The following is a 15,211-nucleotide window of genomic DNA, read 5'->3' on the forward strand; positions in this document are numbered from 1 at the left end:
TAAACTATGACTATTATGGATGCAATTTAACTGAGACTAATATAAAGCAATTTCTACTTATATATAAACCAATTTAGAACTTGTATAAATCAAGGATTAAAAAGAATGGCTTCCCACACAGAGCAAAGGGGCTAAATGTATTTTTATACACAAGCATTTTAGGAACCTATCAGTTCTGGCAAGTGGCCAAGAACCCTTAATAATTTCTCAGTAACAAACAACCTAGATTCCCACCACTAACCCAGCAAGCAAAGCTGCATTCCTTACCTTTTTGATGCCTAATTTTATTTGGGAACAAGATTTCTTTACAAAGTTCAGAATATAAATCTGACTAGCACACATGAAACAGAACCTTCTTATGTTACCAGTGTTCAAGAATTCCTGACTCTAATAACTGACAAGTAAGGCTGAAATTTTGGTAACTTATCAGAGTTCACATGCAACTTTGACTAAAAATCTGTTCTCTCACAAACAATTTCACACGAAGAAGTCACTGTATTCTTGTCATTACTATGAGAGATCATATTTGATGTATCTTCACTTTGTATTTTAAATAAGTTTAAATTTAAATTTAATAAGTTAATAAGTTAATAAATTTAATAAGTTTAAATTTAATATTTTAAATAAATATTATGTATTCTTATGTATTTTAAATAAGAATATTCTACATAAATTATTTAGGAACTCTTGCAAATCCTGTCTTAAAGGTAGGATACGGAAAAAAACATAAAATAAAAAGTAGGGAGAAAAGAAAAGAACAAATGAAGGTAGAAGGGCAAAGAAAAAAGGTAGTAACATAAGAATATACATAGTTGTATCTCTAACCTGCCTACATTACTCAATTCCCACACTTTCCAGAAACACCAACAGAATATATGGCCATTGTGCATTCCAAAACAAGCCAAGAACATCTACACAGGCCTCAAGAACATTACCAGGGGGCGGAAAAAGCACAGAACATTTGAAGTAGGCACGATTTTCCCGAAGGTTAGTATATAGAACTGTTAACTCAGTATTTAAAGAAGTTAGAAACAGTTGCACAATAGATATAGTCTACATATTAAACTCTGGCCTTTAAGGATCTGTTCTAGAAATATGAAAAAGAAGAACTTAATAACTATGAAAACATGTTGAAAAGATACTAAACATTTAAGAATTTGTTTCAAAATTATATTTTTGCTTGTACTTCCTTTAATGGCCTCTAAAACTGAACTATCAAGATATTTCTGGTTTAGGGAAAAAGATGACATTTATTTATAAGAACACATTTAAAGGTATAGTTTCATCAATTATTGTGTTACTTTAGGTAGGTCCACACAATTTGATTGAGTATCTAAAAAACAAGGGTAGAGTCCTTGCTCTACTTTATTTAATAGAAATACTGTATTGTAAGGCCAATAAAGGTCTTGCAAAACAATGCCCTTTAAATTAGCAGAAAAACTAGCTCACAGTTATAGTGGTAGGTAAGAAAGAAGTGAATGCTGAAAAGTTAAGTGCAAAAGCCTAACATTAGAAAATGAAGTGTATGAAAACAGAGAAAAATATTGGTTCAAAAGCCATTTGGGTTGTTTTTCTGGTATACACTGGCAGAGAACCATAATGAGATGTCGAAGGAAGTCCAGAATAATTGTGTACACCTGTAATTCTGGCATTCTGGGAGGCTGAGGTAGGCAGATCACAAGTTTATGTCCAGTCTGGGCAACTTAGTGACTTATTGAGATTCTGTCTCAAAAACAAAAAGGGGCTAGAAATGTAGATCAGGGCAAAGGCTCTGAGCTCAATCTCCAGTAAAATACATGCATACATGTGTATACACACACACACACACACACACACACACACACAGTTAAATTTCAAATCCTTTGTTTTATTCAACAATATCTTGAAATCCCTGGATCACCCGATATCCAAATTTAAAATAACATGTAAGAGTTTATACTGGGGGAAAAAATTCCAAGGGAAGACTAAGACATTAGAAATAAAACATAGAGGGCATGTGATCATCAGTAGAAATAAATGGGCACAGACAACACAGAACGAGTATCACTACTAACAGCAGTTTTTCCTAGGGCCTTAAAAACACCTCTAAACTGTTTGCTTCACTAGCATCTGTGCACTAAAACTAGAACTACATAGGGAAACTAGCATGGTCTATGAAAGGATGACTAGGAAAATCACGAGCTACTCCCTATTTTTGTCCAGGGTGTATTCACAGCAGTGAAACTATTCTATTGAACCTATAATGTAAGCATCATGCATCTGTGAAAACTTACTGGCCTAACACAATACATACATCAATATAGGCTTTCTAAATTAACAAGTATGCCAAACTAGTGCAAGATGTTACTAACAGGAGAAACTGTGGAGAGGGTGTATATCAACTTTTATACTTTATGAACAGTTTTCTGTGAACCTAAGACTCCACTAAAAAGGTCTAATATTTTTACAAAGCTGAACTTCAGAAATGCTAATACCTCAAAGAAAAACCCAGCAGCATAAATTGAGCACCTTTTTCAAGAGGCCCTGGAGACAATGTTAATACCTGCATCTTTCTGGAGAGTCTTCTCTATCTTTCCTCCGGAACTTGCTGATGGTGTCATCAATTGTGCTTCCAATTTTATCACTCAGTTCACCTAATTTATCACTGAATGGAAAAGCACTCTTGTTTTTATCCCACTCCTCATCCCATTTTGATTTGGGCTCAGGATCATATCTTTCACCTATACAACACATTAAAAAAAGAAGCAACTCTAAGGACATTAAATTCAAATGGTGTGTACAGTCTTTATTTCTGAACCTTTTTCTCATAATAAAATCATTTTCAAGGAAAACAGAAAACCCCTACAGTGCTGAATCAGCACAATTACAGCAAGGCACAGCATGTAATGCCAGTCACTTAGTGGCAGGAATGCAGATTCAAAAGCTTTTCTTTATGAAAACTTTCAAAAGCTTCAGGCAAAACATTCCAAAGTTCCTAAAGACTACTGAGAGGAGTAACAGAAAATACAAAAATCAACACAAGATCTATAAGCAAAAGAGTTAATGGAAATCCTTTTGTTTTTTAAAAGTCACTTAATGTATTGTATTTCATTTCTGTCTCAACCGTTTTTCAAAGTTGAGAAGTACTGGACAACAACAGTGTCTTAAAAAATAGAAAGCAAAGCTGGTATATGTCATAGTCTCAGCTACTTGGGAGGAGAGGCTGAGGCAGAAAGATCCCTGGAGACCAAGAGCTCCAGGGTCACCCTAGACAATACAAAAAGATACCATCTAAAATAAAGAAAACTCCAAAACAAACAAGTTAAACAAAGGAATGCCTCCCTGGATGCAACATGTCATAATATGCTGCAAAGTTGTGGCAACTGTCACTCTGTACTATCAAATCAGAAAAATAATTCAGTGGATTTCAAGGCATGGGGAAAAATTTTATAATTGCTAAAAAGAAGAGAATTTTCTCACTACCAAAAACTGCACATACTACAATTATGAATTATTTTCAAGTAGCTCAGAATAATGATGAATATTCAAAAACCAAATAGAAATACAGGATGGGATTGGTGAAACCTAGAAAGCCTCTGCATGAATTTGGGAATGAAGGGAAAAGATCATGGCAGTGAATAAAGAGCCCATTAAGTCAAGATCAGTTTTAGTCCTTGCCCTTAGGAGCCCAATGGAGAGGTAAGATTATGCGGTATAAATCCTTCCATTTTCATGTCCAAATTCAACTGAAGAACCAAGTGAAGGATACAGAGAAATTACAAGATTCTTTTTTTAAAGAAAATGTTGAAAACTAATGCCAGGTGGGAAGGAAAAAGAAAAGGGAAGTGAGAAACAATAAAATACCAAAAGGCGGCTCATAGCCTTTGTTGTGAACCTTTGTTAACAAGTTCTGATGGTATCTATGCTCTCTGGAGAGTGCCCAAATCCATTTCACTCAACTGCCTACTAAAATTTTATGAATAACTCTTCTGTAAAAGTCTGAGAAGTTTAAAATATACACACTAGAGCTGAGGATATAGCTGAGTGGTACAGCGCTTGCCTAAGACGTACAAGGCCCTGGGTTTAATCCCCAGCACCCAAATAAAACAAGATGAAACAAACCAAACCAAACCCAACCCAACCCAAGCCCAAACCCAAAAATATTAAGTGCTAAATCTGGAAGTGACCACCAACTTAAAAAAAAAGTAAAGTAACAAATTTTAAACCAGGATCATTTTTTTAAAATAAGTGATTTTAGTTGGGTGTGGTGGTGCATGCTTATAATTCCAGCACTTTGGGAAGCTGAGGTGAGGAACAGCTCAAGCTGAAGCCCAGGCTGGGCAACTTAGTGAGATCCTGCCCCAGAAGAAAAATAAAAAAGAGCTAGAGGTGGAGCTCAGTGGAAAGGTCCTTTAATCACCAGTACTGGGGTGTCTGGGGGGTGATATTCCAGTGATCTGTGTGCACATTTCAAATGAAAACCAAACTGATTAGTGTGGTGGGCATCATATTACATCAGTGCTAATGAGAATGAACAGTGCTGAGACATTCTTATATCAGAAGGAGAAAACAAAACAGCTGAAGTTGAGTAGTTCAATCTGAAAAACACTAGTAATAATTAAGCAAATTATGTGTCGCAAATACACAGGTTGTTTAACTCTACCTCCAACACTGATCCTACAATTACTTGGCTGTGACTGAGTCTGAAAACTTCAATTTTCTAAATTTATCTGACATAATTACATATTGTGCTAGTTTTAAAAAAAGCACAAAAGCAAGGAGAATGAAGAAATGAATTGCAAACAGCAATTTCTACTTAAAAACACATTAATTGCTATAGCTACGTTGAAAAAGCTAACGAATAAAATAACTACTTGGATTTAAGTAATCCAATTTCTTATTCTCCTACAGAAACAACATAAAAACATATTCAAATGCTTTAAGAGAAATATTCTTGTCCAATTCATGAAACAGTCTTGTCCAATTAAATTTTTTTGTTTTAGAGAAATACTCTTGCCCAATTCAATTTATTTTTCTCTTACAGAAATAACTTCAAGACATTTAAATACTTTAAGAGAAATATTCTTATCCAATTCATGAACTGAATTTTATGTGGTGCTTCAACATAAAAAAGAGAAGTTTTCTGCTGATAGTAACAACAGATAACGCACTGCAGTATTTTTTCTGGGGGGCGGGCAGGAAAGCAAAAGAGCAAAGGAATGAGATCTTTTAGGTAGTTACAAAACGTAAGAGCAGATTTTCACAGTTCCACTGAAGGAGTTCCAAGATCTCAGTGTGAGCCAAATACAAAGGAGCCTAGATACGAGAAGGGGAGCCACAGAGCCACGATACCCAGCTGCTGTGCTAAGGCACACGGAATCGGCCTGCTCTGTACACACATGAAACGACTGGGAGAATGTCAGGGCTCGCAGAAGAAAAGACAAATCCAAAGAGACACGCTGTAGAAAAGCTACGTTTGTATATGTACTGTGAGCACGTACTATGCTTTTGTATATTATTACATTTAAAATAAGCATTAGAGGTGAATGTTCTAGTTGCCTGTAAATGTGTTAGGAACAAACAAAGTAAACAGCCTCAGGTGAAAAACTGAGAACACCATCTTTCATCTTTTTCTGTATCAAATTATGCACTACTTGCTACATGTGGTACTGTAATCCCAACACTCAGGAGGCTGAGGCAGGAGGAACACCAGGGTTTGAGAGACCAGGCTGGGCTACATAAGGAGTTCAAGTTCAGCCTGAACTACAAAGTGAGACCCTGTTTCAGAAACAAAAAAGAAACATAATAAGAACAAATTATACAATGCTTAATTATGAGAAGAGAGACTGAGGCTGGATTGTCTTATAGAAGCTTACATTTCTGGCCAAGAGTATGAGCTAAACTGGTTTCGAATTAGAAAGATGGATCCGTTGATCCAACTTTGCGTTTTTATATTCCTTTGAAATATAAGAAAAACTTCCTTTTTTCTTCATTTTTAAAGAATAGTAATCCTAAGAGGTAAGGTACATATATTTTATTCTCTTTATATTAATTCAAAGTTTACAACATCTAATTACCCATTAGTGGTTAAAAATCATATTCTTCAGTCCATAATAAAAACAGGAGGATTCACATGACTCATGTCAAAATGAGTGCCACATATATTTTAGTATTCTATATATTCCTTAAGAAAAATTTAAAAACTACTTCGGTCATTGAGTAATTTCTAAAATACACTAAGAAGGTAAGCTAATGTTTAGGTACCAACATATCTTTGATACTCACTGTATCTGAATCCTCCAACACTGTCTGAGGAAACCCCAACGTATTTGTCTTTGTTCTTCTTTGCTTTTTTTCGCTCTTCACGGAGCCTGTCGTCATCCTGAGCAAACTCAACCAATTCCTTCACCTTCTGGCGAATATTTATACCTTGATCCTTGCCATGTTCATCTTGAGGATGGTAAAAGAGAAACAAAACCTTAAGAATTCACTAAATATGTACCAAACTCTTTAAGACAAAACAAAGAACTAAAGGTATAACAAAACATAAGAAACCAACTTCAATATTTGGAAGAGAACAAACAAAACCATAGTGAGATTGTGGTTTTTACTTTGTTGTTTCCTCCTTGGCAAATTCCATGTTCTGAAATGCCATTTTGGCTTAAGGTCCACCAATGACAGTACCACACAAGGTCAATTAAAAATCCAGTGAAGGGGCTGGGGATTTAGCTCAGTGGCAAAAGTGCCTGCCTGGCAAGCGCAAGGTCGTGGGTTCGGTTCCCGGTACCGGAGAAAAACCAAAAAAAAAAAAAAAATCCAGTGAAAAAGATTACTTGGTGAAGACCATATGAAATGAATGAATCTGTATATGTTCCCTATTCATATTTTAATATGATACATCAAAACAAAAATCACTTTAACATTTTCCTGACTGAGAAGCACCCCAAATGGCTTGGTTTCCTTTCCCCAATACGAGTATAGGAACACTAATTACCAGAACTACGTATAGCGGAAAAACTAAATTTTTAAAGTCCTTTCAACGAGGGCACACTACAAAATGAAATGTGCTTCACTCTCTAGCCTCTTTCACATTCAAAACACACTCTGGCCTTGCTGCCTTTGCACAGTAAATAGTATTTGGTGGGAGGGGGGAAAAACCCAGCTTCAAACAGATGTGTGTGTTTTGGAGCTCTAACCTTTTCTTCCCATATGATTAAAGCTATTCCTTTATGGACACCACAGGGGACCAGTCTCCAGTGCATATTTTAATATAAACCCGAACACTCATGTTGTATTGGTTCTGTTGTTATTAGCCAGTCTTTTCTGCAAGTTCTTGTCTTCACTAATTAATACTCTAGGGCCCCACGTCTTGGATTCTGCACTCGTCACACAACCAGCAACAGTCACATTCTAATTAGAGCAGAGAAGCTTCTAAGCTGGTTCAGGTGACTGACAACTCCAACTACTGTTTTAATTTGCTTATAAGGTTTTTCTATTGCTCACCTACAAAGTGGTAATTTTCCAGGGATCGCAAATCATAAATGTGTTCTCTGGCACTTGTAACAACACGCTCTGATCCATTTCTTATGAGGTAAGCTAGGAGCAGCAAGGACTGTAAAAATACAAAGCACCAAATCATTTAGTGAAATGAATTCTGGTAAAGCTTTGGTATATGGTTAAAAAAAATTTCCACATTAGCAAATAAACAATCTTCCTGGTGGCCAGGGGGAGGGTTTCTTTACTTTGTAGTAGACTGTACATAGTCTTGAATTTACACTGTCAATTTGAAGGTTCTCTACTATCAACATAATAAATATAAATTATCCAGTGGATACTATATACGAGAAGTTTTTTTAAAAAAAAATCAATAATTTGGGTTTTCAACACTATCTGTATGTGTAATATAAATGAAATGAAAAGTATTATAAAACTGGCTCGGTTTTTACTTTTTTATTATAAACCAGAAGAATTATTTGGTAATTACATAATTCCATGGTATTCTTCCTAGATAAAATTTCAGTTTAAGGTTGATAATAGTTTTTGTTTAAAAAAAGTTGCTGCCAACACATAAAAGAAAAACTTAAGTGTTTCAGAAATTGCTAAAATGTGAACTAAGAATGACTCCTAACAAGTATGGGGAATTTTATGGAGTGATAAAATTGTTCTGGAATTAGATAATAGTGACTCTTGCACAACTCTGTGAGTATATTTAAAAAAAAAATCACACTGAACTGTACACTTTAAACTTAACCCTGCATGGAACAAACCTGACTTAAATGAAAATCTAGTCAGACTGATGAAATTGAGGGGCACAAAATTTCATCCTACCAGAAATTCATCATTTTTTAAAAGTAGTTTAGTCAAGTATTAAAAAGAATAGCAACAAAATCCACAAGTCTCATTTTTAAAAGCATTTTAATTTAAGGAAATTTCGCTATTTCATCATACCTACTAATATAGGCAGAAGAAATGATAACAAATGTTATCAGAAACAAAATAAAGAACACTACTCTAAAGCACAGATCTTTACTTCTGAAAGCCAAAATGCTCAAGTTCCAGATACGAATGTTACCTGTCATTCTGGAAAATATACTTTGAGTAGCAAGAAAATAAGCTGGGGATAAAACAGATGATTATCTCATTCTTTCTTTCTTTCTATGTATCTACCTATCTATCTGAAATAAAAAAAGGAATCAGAAAGTCCATGATCACAAATATAAAAGGTTAGAAGTCTGTATAATTTAGAATCTATATTTTTGGTGCTAAAAACTGTTACAATGAATTAGGCAAGCTTTTATGTAGATGACCAACCATGTTAGCCTCTTTTCATCCTAACTGCTGATACACTAAACATGCATCTGATTAAGACATTCATTACTTCTGATATACACAAATATTTCTAGCAGGAAAAAAATGAATAAAAATATTCAGCATATAAAAGTATTATGAAGAAAGGTGTGGTAGCTGAGGCCACAGGATGGCAAGTCCAAGCTCAGCCGACGTAATGGTGAGACCCTTTCTCAAAAATAAAGATGGCTGGGGACGTATCCCAGTGTGAAGGACCCTGGGTTCAATCCCCGGCACTGGGCAGATGGGGGTTGATTTACTATGATTTCAAACATTTTACATTGAGAACAGTTGTTTATGATGACCAGAAAACATAGCACAGATAACAGTTGTTTATGATGACCAAAAAACAGCACAAACCTATTTATGTCTTTTGGACTGTCTAGTCAATGATTTAATATCTTTCAAAATAATTTTTATATGGATGGCTTAAATTTCAAGCACTTGTTTTTAATATTGCAAAACAAGCTTATATTCATACCTTATAAACTCTTCTCCAATTCTTTTTGTTGTCTTTTAACATTCTGGACCAGAGCATGTTCATAAGTTCTGGGAATTGTTCATACATAAATGTAGCCCTGGAAAAGATAATTTACCTTAAGATTCTGCAATGTGTTAATTCTGACAGTAGATGGCAGGCTTGGTTTAAATAATCCTTTCCTCAAAGAGTTTAGAAACGAATTAATAAGCTTAATTAAAAAAAATTTTGTAAGACACACTTCTCCCAAAGTATTTTCTCTATATTTAAGAAAATACCTAGACATCTGAAAGCCCTTTTAATATACTTTGCAAGCTCTAGTTTCCTAACACAGTGGCCAAATGCTCATGAAGAGCATTCTTCAAAATTTACATGAAAGTCAGTTTACAGTAAGTATGTAAACATCACTGAAAAAGAAAAATTGTTTTTCTTTTGAACTACTTTTTAAGGGGAATGAACTTTACATTAAACTTTCTGTAATACTATGTGAATGATTATGCAAAATTTGTATTTGGCAGCTGAACAGTTTAAAACTGAAAACAAACTTGGTATTTCTGTGTCAAGATACTTTGATTCTTTCTGCACTGCTGAGTCAAATTATCACTTACTTGGCAATCTCTCCCATGAGTTGCCCAGAAGGTCCCCAAGGATCATCATTCGTTGCTTCTCGAACCTTAGACTCAATCTCTGAATAATTCATAACCACATTGGTGCTGCAGAGAAAAAAAAGATGCATGCACATACGCACAAAGATTAGCATCAAAACTGAGAAACACATGAAAACTTAATAATGACACTACTGGGTGTCCTAATGAGCTACCTCTATAGGGTGGGAAAGAAAACACCTTTTGTGCACAAGCTACCCCAAGGACACTGTATAACACATTTAAGTTATTTTAAAGAAGATTTTACTATTCCATTAGCCTTTAAGAATACAGATGAGAGATTATATTAGTGCTGGCTTAAGTCCAGTAAAAAAACGGCTTTGGGTCAAATTAAAAAGGAAACTGAACAGGCAGAATCTATTATGAAACTAAGTTGTCAGTTTCCTGACCAGACTTGGTTTTACACGCAAGCTTATGTTTCCTGCTTACATAAATTCTGTAGATTAAGCAAAATAATATAACAGCTGAATATTACACATATTTAAAAAAAAAGAATGATAAAAAGGTACTCCACAAATGCTTAGAACCACCATGAACGCTTACTTACATTTCTGTTTTTTTCTTTCAGTCCTCGGGATTGAACCCAGGGCCTTCACACAAAGCTACACCTCTAGCTTATTTTTTGAGACAGGATCTCACCAAGTTGTCCAAGATGGGCTCCAATTTGTGATCCTCATGCCTCAGCCTCCCAAAATAATAGGTTTACAGGCACGCATTGGGTTTCCTTTTTCACTTATTGCATCAGATACGTTTTCTATGTCATTGCATAGTCATTGTTATCCCCACTTTTAAGCTACATAATATTTCATTAGGAGATTATGTGATGTTTAATTTTCACTCAAGCAGCTGGATGTGGTGGTGCACGCCTATAATCCCAGAACTTGGGAGGCTGAGGCAGGAGGATTGCCATAAGTTAGAGGTCAGCCTGGGCTCATAAGCAAGTTCAAGGCCAGCCTGCACTACACAGTGAGACCATCTCAAAAAAACAAAATAAAAAACACCTTTCACTTAAGGCTTCAGTGATAGCCAAGAACATGGGCTTTAGGAGTCAGAAAAATCTGATTCCAATCTCTTCTTTTGTGACTTTTGGCAAAATTACTTTAATTATTTTAGTCTCAGTGTCCTCAAATGTGAAATGCTAACAAATAAAAGTAATACTCAAAGGACAGCATATGGTAATTGTTATTTAACACAGTGTCTAACAAATAGGACGCGTGCAATAAATGTTAGCTATTATTACTGAATATAATAACAACCATCTACTAGGATAACCCTGAAAGTTACATATTTAATAAGAAAGAATTAGGTTTGAACAAATACCTTAAGATTAAGACATGAGATGGCAAAATAGCTGGCTGTTAAAGTGTAATCTGTCATGCTTTATCAATTTGAGAATTCAAAGATATTCTGAGAAGGCATAAAGAAATACTGAGAAAAAGTGACATAGTACAGTAGTATTCATCTGATGTCTAAAGCTCCAATTATTATTGAACAATTGATATAACAGGTGCCTGTGAATATGGTAATTCAAATCTTCCACTTAAAATTAATTTTAAAAATAGTGAAAAAAAACCCCAGAACTGAGTAGCTGTTACTTTTATATACCTCCCTCCTTGTTTGCTATCTGGAATTTTAATCATGAAAATGTTCCCTTTTTAAACCAGGACAACTTGGTTGAAACTGGTATTCAAATCTCCTAAATATAAATTTCAAATTTACTGTGATCCCTTCAAGTTCTTTAAACTTTAGGGAAAAGACTAATAAACAAGTTTGGGTCAAATTTAAAAGAACAATGACATATACATATGACTTGTTAAGTCACTAAGGAAATCTGCCTTCAAGATTTATACTCAGAATACTGTTCTAAGGAAGAAAAGTGAAATCCCAGTATTGTTCTTTCAAAGCTTGGAGAAAGGTCCTTCCTAAAATATCAACTAGTTTGATAAAGTAATAAATTATCTCTTTTGAACTAAAATAAATCCATAATCTCTACTGCCTGTTTAAAGTTTAAGACTATTAATGAATAAATACAGCAATGATTCTATTGACAATAATTGTATGTATAAATGTAAACAAGTATTTCCTGCTAATTTTATAAACAAAAGACCCAAAATAAAACCAAGGCAGCCAATAACCTATTTGCAATTTAAGATGCCATAAAATGATGGACTTCAGAATGCTTTTGTTTATCCTGGTGGCTGAAGAATGCGTGGCTTAGGCAGTTAAAAGTGTCAAAATGCAGCTGTGAAAATGAACAATAGCAATTAGGATGATAATTCACCCAAGCATCTCATTATCAAGAATGCACTTGAAATCTCTCTTCATTGTTTAATTTGTCAGAGAACAAGATGAAAGGAGTTAATCGTCAGTCCATGTACATGAAATATTTTTACCAAAGCCTCCATAAAGGCCGTAGTTTTTGGAACACTACTCTCCTTGTTCAAGCTAGAGGCCAATGGGTCAAATGAGAAAGGCCCTGTTTCTGTAACCCTTCACAGGATTCTGTGCTAAAGGCTTGCGTGTCTGAGAGGTGTGTGTTTGGAGGAAAGAGGTGGCAGAGAGCCAGTAATTTAAGAATCTCTTACTTGTTTGGGTGAAAAACAACGGGAGCCATTAGAACACAAAATACAAAGTTTATCCACAGAAGGATACCAGAAGTATAGTAACAGACAACCCAGAACACTCCCATGAAGAAAATCAGGCTCTACTGTAATGCTGTTTTCCAATTCAGATACTGGAAAGAATTCTTTAAAGATGAGATCTGACAGCAAAAGTAATTCCAAAATGAAGTGTTTTTAAATTTCACATAATTCAGAAACAGCTGTAAACTAAAACAACAACAACAACAAAAAACTGAAACACTGTATAGTTTGGCCTTATTCCAAATCATTTAAAAACAATGATTCCTAAGAAGGTAGAAATGCTATTTTGATCCTTTCTTTTCCATACTTTTTACTGTCCTCAATTCATGCTCTACCCATAATTCCATAATATTTTGAAAAGAGAAAAGTAATGCCCTGTCCTCAGAAAAGAAAAAAATTTATTCCCAAATGTGAAAGAAAAACGAAGTTTAATTCTTGAAATGGTCTATGATTGACAGAATGTCTTAGGAACGGCTATTTCCGACACTAGAGGGGGCTCTCTAGTTAGTTTTTAAACAGGCACACAAAATCCAAACAAAGGTCTAGAAACCATTCAGCTAATACAACTACAGAAAAACACCAGTAAACTCCACTTAGACTAACACTGCAGTCAAACAAGTAACTTCTGGGCTTTACTGCTAAACTAAATTGCTGATCTGAAATTTTTAAAAAAGTATCTCTTTACACTCAGTTAAAAGAAAAGTATAGGCAACCACTATTATGACCTTTTGTTAAAAGCTGAGCATCCTTAGGTACAAGCTTTTCTACTTACATTTCCTTTCATCAGGCGACGGCAACCAAAAAATACTCTAATAACACCAAAACATTTTTTCCTGCATATTCTTTAAACCAGCTTGGCAGTGATATCAAAAGAGAACCCAACCTAAAATTTTTTCTAATGATTTTTAATAATGCTTCTGCTGATCATCAACAACTACTTTCTATCTCGAGGTTTTCACCTAGTTTATGCAATTTACTCAAACATGAAAAGGTTGAGGAAAAAGTAAAAGAAAAATTAATTGCTGTATTTCACATTTTTTTACTAGCATTAAATATTATCTAGCATTCTGAAAACAATCTTTTCTTTTTTTTTTTTTTGGTTTTGGTTTTTTCTCCGGTACTGGGAATTGAACTCACAACCTTGCACTTGCCAGGCAGGCTCTTTGCCGCTGAGCTAAATCCCCAGCCCCTCTGAAAACAATCTAATGGGTAGTAGAAAACAGACAATGAGACCTCCTCACATATGTTCTAGGACACTCAGAATATTAAGTCTCTCCTTGCTTAAGATAACACAGTAGTCTTAGAAACTGGTAACCAGAAGGGCAGATAAATGTGTCTAACTTGGTAAAGACGTGCAATAATTACAATGACTCTGTTTAAACTTGATAGTACTGTAACTACTGCTGAGTAGTTCAGTATAACTGCTTAACAGTATGAAAACTTAAAGGACTTTAACGTTAGGCTGGAGAAGAAAGGCAGTGGGGGAATAGCCAGAGTGATGAACACAGGAAGCTACAAGGATAAAAGTCACAAATACAACCATCATTGCTTGCATGTGCAATGCTGTTCTTTGCTTGTATGATGCTTTCACCCACTTTCACATTCGCTCCTTGAGACACTCCAGCAGCAGGTACCATAGAACTAAGAGTCCCCCAGTGAGAGGATTCAGCTCTCCACAACCAGCACCACCCGCTCGGTGGGCCTTTAATGCGAAATGCTGAAAGTCAGCACCCTCACCCTCCGTGTACATACACTTCTAAGGCTCTGAGAGAAAAGGGCGGACAGTCCAGTTTGCAAGGTAGCAGCGCTGGCTGTGGCCCTCCTCTTTGCTGCCCACTTTCTACTTATGTACACTTGATATCAATAAATTATCATGTTATTTTATCAGGTCAGTGTAGATCCAGGTTTTAAGGCAGAGCTAGCTGAAAGTAAAAGCTAACATGGGGTTTTTACTTACAGTAAATGCTTCTAATCTGCATTAAGAAAAATAAGTAAAATGATTAACAAGAAAACATTTGAGCAGGCATTATTACATGTTCTAACTGCTAATGAAGGAATGCGGAAATTAGAATGATGTAGTAACAAATGTTTCCTAGTTTGTCTCTTTAATGTTATTTTTTCTAAACTAGAGTCAAGTTGACCTATATTTTTCATACAGTTTCTTCTTTATGTTTTAAACTTATTATAAAAACCTGAAATCAGGAAATACTTTGAGACCTTTATATATGTTTCATCACATGCATATACGCAAATTAGACATGAAGATAGAGATAAGAGACAGGCACAAACATAAACAGTTTCAAGGCAGTTTCAAATATTTTCTTTTCCTATACTTTCTAAAATTTTTCTATGACCATTATATAGTAGCAACGAAGGGAAAACTATTAAATGCCACTTAAAATATAAATAGTTTGGTATGGTGGCACACCTATAACCCCAGCCAGCATGTCTCTTAACCCCACTAACTGCAAAACAGAAGCAGGAAGACAGCAAGTTTAAGGTCAGCCTGGATTACATAGAGAGGTCTTGTCTCAAACAAACAAAGAAACAAACACACACACACAGGTACTACATCGCAACTACACTGTAACTAATTCACA

General features: G+C 35.1%; 1 protein-coding gene across 2 annotated transcripts in view; it reads right to left on the minus strand.

The window, feature by feature from the left end:
* Clint1 (clathrin interactor 1) overlaps window positions 1-15,211 on the minus strand; it is a 59,582-nt gene that overhangs the window by 18,110 nt on the left and 26,261 nt on the right. For both annotated transcript variants that reach the window (XM_013508832.1, XM_005376244.2), the window contains exons 2-6: window positions 9,913-10,017; window positions 9,308-9,404; window positions 7,483-7,591; window positions 6,265-6,429; window positions 2,543-2,720 (exon numbers count right to left, since the gene is read on the minus strand). In XM_013508832.1, the coding sequence (XP_013364286.1) occupies window positions 2,543-2,720; window positions 6,265-6,429; window positions 7,483-7,591; window positions 9,308-9,404; window positions 9,913-10,017 (654 nt within the window). The remainder of the gene's footprint in view (window positions 1-2,542; window positions 2,721-6,264; window positions 6,430-7,482; window positions 7,592-9,307; window positions 9,405-9,912; window positions 10,018-15,211) is intronic.

This window comes from Chinchilla lanigera, unplaced genomic scaffold (genome assembly GCF_000276665.1).
Source record: "Chinchilla lanigera isolate Chin_1 unplaced genomic scaffold, ChiLan1.0 scaffold00007, whole genome shotgun sequence".
NCBI lineage: Eukaryota > Metazoa > Chordata > Mammalia > Rodentia > Chinchillidae > Chinchilla > Chinchilla lanigera.